The 8,122-nt window shown below is 43.0% G+C and overlaps 2 protein-coding genes across 2 annotated transcripts in view; both read right to left on the bottom strand.

Moving 5' to 3' along the window:
* vps4a (vacuolar protein sorting 4 homolog A) overlaps positions 1 to 4,238 on the bottom strand; it is a 10,919-nt gene extending 6,681 nt beyond the window's left edge. The window contains exons 1-7 of the mRNA XM_024282598.2: positions 4,015 to 4,238; positions 2,257 to 2,368; positions 2,040 to 2,184; positions 1,905 to 1,966; positions 1,490 to 1,609; positions 788 to 944; positions 408 to 556 (exon numbers count right to left, since the gene is read on the bottom strand). Of these exons, the coding sequence (XP_024138366.1) occupies positions 408 to 556; positions 788 to 944; positions 1,490 to 1,609; positions 1,905 to 1,966; positions 2,040 to 2,184; positions 2,257 to 2,368; positions 4,015 to 4,035 (766 nt within the window). The 5' untranslated portion in view covers positions 4,036 to 4,238. The remainder of the gene's footprint in view (positions 1 to 407; positions 557 to 787; positions 945 to 1,489; positions 1,610 to 1,904; positions 1,967 to 2,039; positions 2,185 to 2,256; positions 2,369 to 4,014) is intronic.
* A 985-nt stretch (positions 4,239 to 5,223) lies between these two features.
* Positions 5,224 to 8,122, bottom strand: part of sntb2 (syntrophin, beta 2) — a 31,620-nt gene continuing 28,721 nt past the window's right edge. The window contains exon 7 of the mRNA XM_036212529.1: positions 5,224 to 7,350. Coding sequence (XP_036068422.1) covers positions 7,258 to 7,350 — 93 coding nt within the window. The 3' untranslated portion in view covers positions 5,224 to 7,257. The remainder of the gene's footprint in view (positions 7,351 to 8,122) is intronic.

The raw sequence follows: 8,122 nt of genomic DNA, 5'->3' as shown, positions 1-8,122 counted from the left end.
ACACACACACACACACATATCCGAGGTGTTTCTCCCTCCACACTCAGAAGATCCAAAGATGATCAAAGTGACTTTAAGGCCTCATTTGGTTTCAGTCTGAGACTTCTCAGAGTTTGAAGGATCTGCAGACAGAATCCAAACAGCTCCAACGTTTGTCTGTTTATTCTTTCCATCCCAGTTGTTAAATCAAACTGTAACTTTATTGATCATGTCTCTGTTAACAGTCGTTCTCCAGAAACATCTCGATCCTTCTTAAGGAACATTTGCTCTCTAAAAACGAGACGATCCAGCAGAAACTGGGATGAGGACGGAGCTTCATTCACAGCCATTTCCTGAGAGGTCCAGAAGGACAAGATGTTGCTCCACACAGAAACATGTCCCGCAGCGGCCCGGCCCGTTTGACCCACCTTGCATCTGGACCAGGAACTCGGTCTTGATGCGGCGAGCCGCCTCGCTCTCGTTCTCGTTCCTGGAGCCGCACAGCGAGTCCACCTCGTCGATGAAGATGATGGAGGGTTTGTGCTGTCGGGCCAGGTCGAACAGGTTCTTCACCAGCCTGAGAGACGGGAAAAGAGGAGTGATGGATCGCCAAAGTGTGGAGACAAACGGAACGGATTTGAAGAGCTTCTGTGAGTGAATCCTCTTGAATTTAGAAACTTATTTTAGAATAAAGATGAATATACAGGTGATCTCATCAGTCAACGAGCTGCTGATCACGGTTCCTTCAGTCAAGTGGATCACTTCGACAGATCTTTGGACCCCATGCAGAACACCAGCACAGACGTACTTCTCGCTCTCTCCCAGCCACTTGGACATGAGGTCCGACGACGACACGGAGAAGAAGGTGGAGTTGTTGGCCTCGGTGGCCACCGCTTTGGCCAGGTAGGACTTCCCCGTTCCTGGGGGTCCGAACAGCAGGATGCCCCTCCACGGAGTCCGCTTGCCTGAGACAGAAGAGGAATAACTGCACACAGACGCTTCCCTGGAGATCCTAGATGAGATGGAACGTTTGCTGTCGTCTAAACTTCTAATACAAACGCTGATCACAAATGAAAAGTCTCCATCTGTTCTTTCTAGAAACCTTAACGTGCCAAAGCAGCGTGACAGGAGAATGAGCAGAAGATGCTTTCTCTTCTTTCTGACCGTCTGCATCTGTTTTCACTCTCGAGAGAACCTGCATGCTAATCGCCATGGCGACGGGCTCTCTGAGGAGCGAACACGACGCACTCGGATCCATCATGTCACTGAATTACAACCTTCTGTTGTGAAGAACAACAGAACTTTCACCAGCGTCCTCTTCTGCATTTTGACTGAAGCTCCGCCCACAATCTCTGGGAGGGTAAAATGATTGGCTGGAATGTACAGCTGAACGGAATAGAATATAAGTTCTTGTCCGAAATGAAGCAGCTAAATCTGTTTTTATCCGGTCCTGGTACCAGGATTTGGTTCCATCCTTCACCGTATCTGGAGAGGGAAGACGCAGCATCACCTGTGAACAGGTGAGGGAATTTGATGGGCAGGATGACGGCCTCCTTCAGCGCCTCCTTTGCTCCCTCCAGCCCAGCGACGTCGTTCCAGCGGACGTTGGGTTTCTCCATCACGATGGCTCCTGCAGCAGAAGAGCAGGAGGTGACGGCGCTGCAGGACTGCATCCGGCCCGGTCGGGTCCGGATGCAGGATTACAGCAGCAGAAGAATACACTAGATAAAAACAACCCATCCTTTCTTCGGGTCAATGGATTTCTAAGAACTTTTAGCCGGTAAACCGTAACAATCAGACCCTAAAACACGTATAAACGCTTAACCCTCTTCAAACTGTGCAGTAAACCATGCGGCTACGCTTCCACACGCAGAAGAAGTTTTGAAGGATCTAAGACACGTTTCTGTAAGAAGCCACAGACTGACCCATGAGCTGCTCCTGCAGTTTCTTCTTCTCCGGGTTCTCGCCCTCGCTGTCGCTGTCGCTCCTTCAACACGGAGACACAAACCTTCAAGCACAGCTGGACTTGATGCGGGACCATGACAGACGGCGGGACCTACTTGTCATTGCTCTGGGCCTCCTTGACGGGCTTCTTGCCTTGCTTGTCTTTGTTCTTCAGGTAGTCCTTCAGCTTCTCCGCCCTGTCCAGGTACTGCATGCACTTGGCTCGAATGCTCTCCTTTGCTTTGTCGCTGTGCGCCTCGTCTGAGCCACAAACGGAAAGTCACGTCAGAAATGTGGAGCGGAGCTGGGCGGCGCCGCCACGCCGGCTCTTACATTTGATGGCGTGCAGGAAGTACTCCACCGCATGCTGGTACAGGCGCAGCGCCTCCTCATAGTTCTTGGCCTTGTCCTCCTCGGTGGCTTTGGTGACCAGATCGATGGCTTTCTGTGGAAGGACAAATGATGAGCGTAGACGTCTGCTGAACCTCAACCAGAAAAAAACCGCCGCTTCTCTAACCAGAAACCTTCATGTTCAGTGAAGCACCAACATGGATGCAGAAGGAAACAACTGGACAAATAACTTCATGGAAATCAAAAATCCCATTTTGGTGTGAAGTTATTTTACAGCACAAGACTTTGAAGAACTCTACAGTCCTGGATGTGGACCTCCTGAGGACAGGAGGACCAGATGCCTGGAACCATGAGGTTCTAGTGGGTTTGGATCATGTAAAACTGAGTTAGAACATTCTCCGGTCTGCATGAAACAAAACATCTTTAAATGAATTAACCAAAGTACAAACAGACTCTGATCAGTGTGGAGCTACAGGTCGACTGAAGCAAATGAAGACCATTGAAAGAGTTGGACTGAGTTTCATAAATGATCATTAAAGTGACTGTAACATCATAAACATGCAGAAGTTGTTTTCAATAAGAAACTTATTCAAATAAACCTACAGGCCTCAGACTGCTGTAAGGATTCATATAAATGAGACATTTACTTTCTTTATACGACTGTAGTAGTTCACTTTCATCTTTTCCCTTCCGGGGTCGCCACAGCCTAACAGCACCCACTGCTCCACATCAGAGATTTTACGCCGGATGCCCTTCCTGACACAACCCTGTACTTGAGGGGCACAGGGACCCAGTTAGGCAGCAGGTCAAGGGTCTAAGGACCCAATCTGGGTGGGGATCAGTGGACAACCCTGGGAATCGAACCCAGGGCTCCTGGGTGTCAGCCCTTCACGAGTAACAGAATGTTTTAACCCTGATTACTGAGGTGTTAATATCATTCGATATTTACACAGAGACACCATGACAAACGCAGACAGAACACGACTCCAGACCAACAGCTTCAAATGCAAATACTTGGGTTAAAGCTGAATTCTGTTTATCTTTTTCTGCTGCATAAATCTCAGAATATTTTCAACCTTTCAGGTTAAATTCAGCTCCTTCAGGAGAGGTGACGTCTTCAGATTAAATGATGATTCAGCTTTTCAACTTTCTGGTACTGGGCTTTTAAAAACGTAATTTCAGATAAAATGAAATTTTCTAATTTAGTCAAGTATTTAGAATGAAGTATTTTATTAAATCTTAAAACCTTTTTGTAGTCACTATAATAAAAGATTTTTTAAATCAACATTAAAGCGCATTAACTAATTCAGCAGTTAATTCACTATCAGATTTTCATGTTTTAAAGCTATTTAACTTTAAGTTGAGAAATGATCAATAAAGTTTAAAGGTTTCATAAAGATTCCAGTCTGTTAAATAGACTTAAGTGCATTAATGTGTGTATCTTCAGTAACCATGTTTAGATGTTTCTGTATGAAATGATGTTTATCTGGTTTACAATAAGAAAACATGTAAATAATCCATAAAATAAATCCCTGATAAACGCGCTCGAGCCGCATGTTGACCAGACAGACTCGCCTCGTTGGTCTGAATACTTCAACTCTTTGATATGTTTCTGATTTACTAGAGAAAGGAGAGTTACCTTTAAAGGTAATTATAAAAACAAGCTGCTATGTTTATGACCGATGTTAAGTTCGGGCCAGTTGCAGCTAGCTGGCGTGAGGCTAGCTAGCGGTAGCTCACCTGTAATGTTGACGTTGTCATTTCATCTTCTGCTCTCCGCCCAGATTTCTGTCCTGTGACCTCCGCAAAGGTGGAGAAGAGAAATCACCCGCGGGCCTTTTTGGGGAGGAACCGTGAAGCTAATGACATGACAAACGGAGAAACGGCTGTCCCAGCTTTCCCAAACAAAACCACAGCAACACCGCAACTTCCGTCAAGCTAGCACATGCGCAACAAACTTCCGGTTTTCTGTCTTCAAGTTGAGCCGAAAGTGGCTGATTACGAGCCTTAAATCCTGATCATCACATTAGGAAACTACATACAACACAAAACATGAGATTTATCTTTATTTTTTTTAAATTAACCAACAGAAATCAGTATATTTAGAAACATTATAAAGTTTAATTTGAAAAGGAAAGTGACCAACATCCGGTTGTTGGGGCTGCAAAAGACTCTGTGTTGACATCCGAAATGTGTTCAGTATTGAACAGCTGCTGCCACCAAGCGGCGAACGTTGGTAATACACAAACATGTACAAAATGAATATTCATTTCTTTAAGGAACATTTTTAGACTTTTTGGAGCATACCGACTTCAAATTTATTATGATTACTACCATTATTAATAATATTAAGGTTAGTTTATTTGTTTTCCAAATAAAAACTAGCTGCTCTCTATGTGAGCTAACATCTTCAAATTATAATAATAAACAACAATATTTGTTCAATCTTGAAAAGAATATAATGGTAATCAAAACATTGTGTAAAAAAATCAAAGAAGAACTTGAAAACCTGAGTTTAAACATTGTAGTGAATACATAGTACAAAGAGCTCAGCTGGTGAGAAGAAAGTAAACATTAGGAACAAAAACGTTCAATTAAGATGATCAGTCAAAGGCTCAGAGGACAAACAAACAAACAGAGAAAAACATGAACAACAGCCAAGACAAACAGCTGAAATAACCCAGTTTTTGGAGATGATGCAGAGCTTTTCTCTGTCATGCAGAATTGCCTAAACTCTAATTATAAACTACAACAGCCAAACCTGTTGAATTTTTCCACAAATATTAACTGTTTGTTTAATTGCCTCTTCAGAGTTAAAGAGTTTAAAAGATGAATTTAGATGAAAAATGTCTTTCACACAAGTAAAACAAAGAAAGACTAAGAAATCTAGAAAAAGAAACAAACATTTAACCAGGATGAGGTTGGTCACACCAAAGAGGAAGAACCATCTCATTTTAGAATTTATAAAGGTTTTATTGGTGGTATTTACATTTGCAATAACTACATTATCATCATACATTGTATACTGGAAAGACGTCTACAATACTTTGCATATAACAAGTTGCTGCAGCAGCACTTTGTCGTGGTGTAACGCTTCATGGTTATGATTGTGTAGGACGCAAGCTGCCACAAGTAATACCTTTGGTTACGAGAAAAACAACCTTCTGGAAGCGAGGCTTTGCATAGACAGGAGAGACGGCGAGAACATTCAGCGCGCTGAGGCGGTTAGTCGCTTCAGGTCGTCAATGTTCTGCAGAAACATTCAGGAGGGATTTTCGACACGGGACGGTCCGTCTGAACCGTCTCCGACTGCAGTAACAGAGCAGACAGGTGAGCAGAGGTCACGACTCATGAAATCAGCCATGAAACGCTCAGCAGAGCCAAACAGGAAGACCACAGAAACTGTTGGTTTGAAGCATTTTCAACAGCATTCATTAGGATTTACTGTCACACAAGTTTACTTGGTTTCAGAGTTTTGCTTTAAGTGGAAAAAATAGTTTAGTGAACATGCAGCAAATATCATTTCATAGTTTCAATTGATGTAAAAACTTTGGGATTGAAGATGAACAAAAGTGGAGCTTTTATTAATAAAATAATCCATTCTTACTTGGAAAACAAACTAAAAAAGCTGATTACTTGTAGGGAAGTTTTATATTTATTTCCCTCTTCCTGATCCAGAAGCTTTAACTACTGACCACAGAAACACATTGAAGAGAAGAAGCCAAGAGGGAGAAAAGTTGTTCGTTTTGCCTAATTTAATGCTAGAATTTTAAAATCCTTTTCTGAAAATGGATTTAATCTTTGTTCAGTCGTTTTAAATTATTATAAAAAGTGAGAAATATAAAAATGTAGTTTAGAAGAGATGGAAGTTTCAGTGAGATGATCCGGACAGAAAAGGCCTGCAAGTTATCTGGAAACTGATGAGAAAGTTTGGATTATTTTGGATTCTTGAAACTTTGAAGACAAACGGAGAAAAGCTGCTTATCTGTCAGAAATGTTTCAGATCTTGTTCTGTGTTTTTAACACTGTTCCTGATCCAGAAGCTTTCAAATATTGACCACAAAAACACATCTAAGGAGCATAAAAGTGAGAAAAGTTGTTAGTTTTTTTTAAATTTAGCGTTAAAATCTTAAAATCAGTTTTTAAAAACGATTTAATTTTTGTTCAGTCATTTTATATTATTCGAAAAGGGGATAAATATCAAACGTAATTTGAAGGAACAGTGAGGTGATCAGAAACGTTTGGATTATTTTATCCTCTGAACTCTAAAACTTGATATAAAACATTGAAATGAGGCTGAAAGCCTCAGAAAAATCCTCTCAAATGTTCTTTTTGTTTCTGTGTAATTAGATGTAAAATGTTTGAATTCAAATGTAAATGTGAGGTTATATTTAGTTCTAGTGAACTATTATAAACGTGTTGGATGAATCCTGTGAAATCCTCCGGTTCTTTTTGGGATGGATGAGAGGGAAAAGGAGGGAGTGAAGGTGAGGAGACGGCGGTGACGCGTTGTGACATCATCGTTCACGACCAAACAGGCGACGGTTGCATTAATACTATTGCTTGTTGACGTTCCTCAGCGGGAATCGTCTCACTGTTACAAAAGAGCTTCTAGAAAAGTGTTTCACTACATCTCTGAAGGCACTGTTGGTGATCCTGACTAACATGGTTTGGGAGGAGGAGCCATCATGCCGGCGGAGCCCCGCCCACATCCTCGCTCAGGTCACTGCATCACGACTCCAGCGGAGCTTTGAAGGCTTTTCCGGAATGATAGGCAGAAAAAACAAAATGTTCTTGTGAAACACTGGAAGGACAGAGCGCCGCCGCGGCCGCTAGCTAATCTCTGTCAGGTCTAACAGGCCGGAGAGGTCACGGGGTCGGGGGTCCGTCTGCTCTGTCAAACTAAGTGCGCTTTGCTCCAGTCTGGCCTCAGCCTGCAGGGAGGGGAAGCCGGAAGGCACATTTCTGTGGGGTGGCTGCCGTTCACGTCAGGAGGCCCATGCGGGTCAGCTTGGCCGACAGGAAGGAGTGGAGGACGAACACCACCGGCTTGGGCCCCGAGTGCAGGTCGAACACCTGGGGGGGGGATTCAGTCAGGATTCTGATGGACAAACTCTCCATCGATATCAACATTTCACTGACGTCGTTTTCCTGCTCATTCCCTTTAAATGTTGTTTTTCTATGCATCTCGTTTCTAACTTGATGTTTTACCATCAGTTCAGGACCAGCGGATGAGAAGCAGCTTTCAGCAGAAAAGCTTTTTAATGTACAACATCCCAGTTAAATAACCAACAGATAAAAGAAAAAACTGGAACCTGAACTGATGTTTCTGAGTCACTGATCAACCTCAGGAGAGAACCGCGATCCACTCGCTTCACTTAGGAGGAAAGTTTCAGTCCAACATGACGAGTTTCTGAAAACTTCAGTACAATTTATTTACAGAGTAAATCTAAATACTGAAGGATAAATAAACACCTCTGACATGATCATTCAGATACGACTACATTACCCACAAGGCAACTCAGTCACATTTAGACCCTTGACTGCATATGAGAACTGGACCGAGTGATTATGATGTCAAACAGCTCCTTCCAGCTACAAATGAAGTCAATTCAGTCTCCATTTTATCTCAATACAGACGCCGCCATGTTGGAGCCAGACGAAACCAGGAAGCAGCGATTGGTCAGAGTCTTTCTATGGAAACCATTTCCTCCAATCAAGAGTGAGCTTGTTGGAAGGCCACACCCCTACAACTTGAAAGTGGGCTACACCCATAGACTGTATATAAAATAACTGGACAGTGCAAGCCCCCCTACTTCCGTGTTCCATATAGGAAGTACCACTGGGT

This window comes from Oryzias melastigma, linkage group LG6 (assembly GCF_002922805.2).
Source record: "Oryzias melastigma strain HK-1 linkage group LG6, ASM292280v2, whole genome shotgun sequence".
NCBI classification, from domain to species: Eukaryota; Metazoa; Chordata; class Actinopteri; order Beloniformes; family Adrianichthyidae; genus Oryzias; species Oryzias melastigma.
Note: the sequence above shows the minus strand (reverse complement) of the source record. Positions and strands in the feature narration are given on the sequence as shown.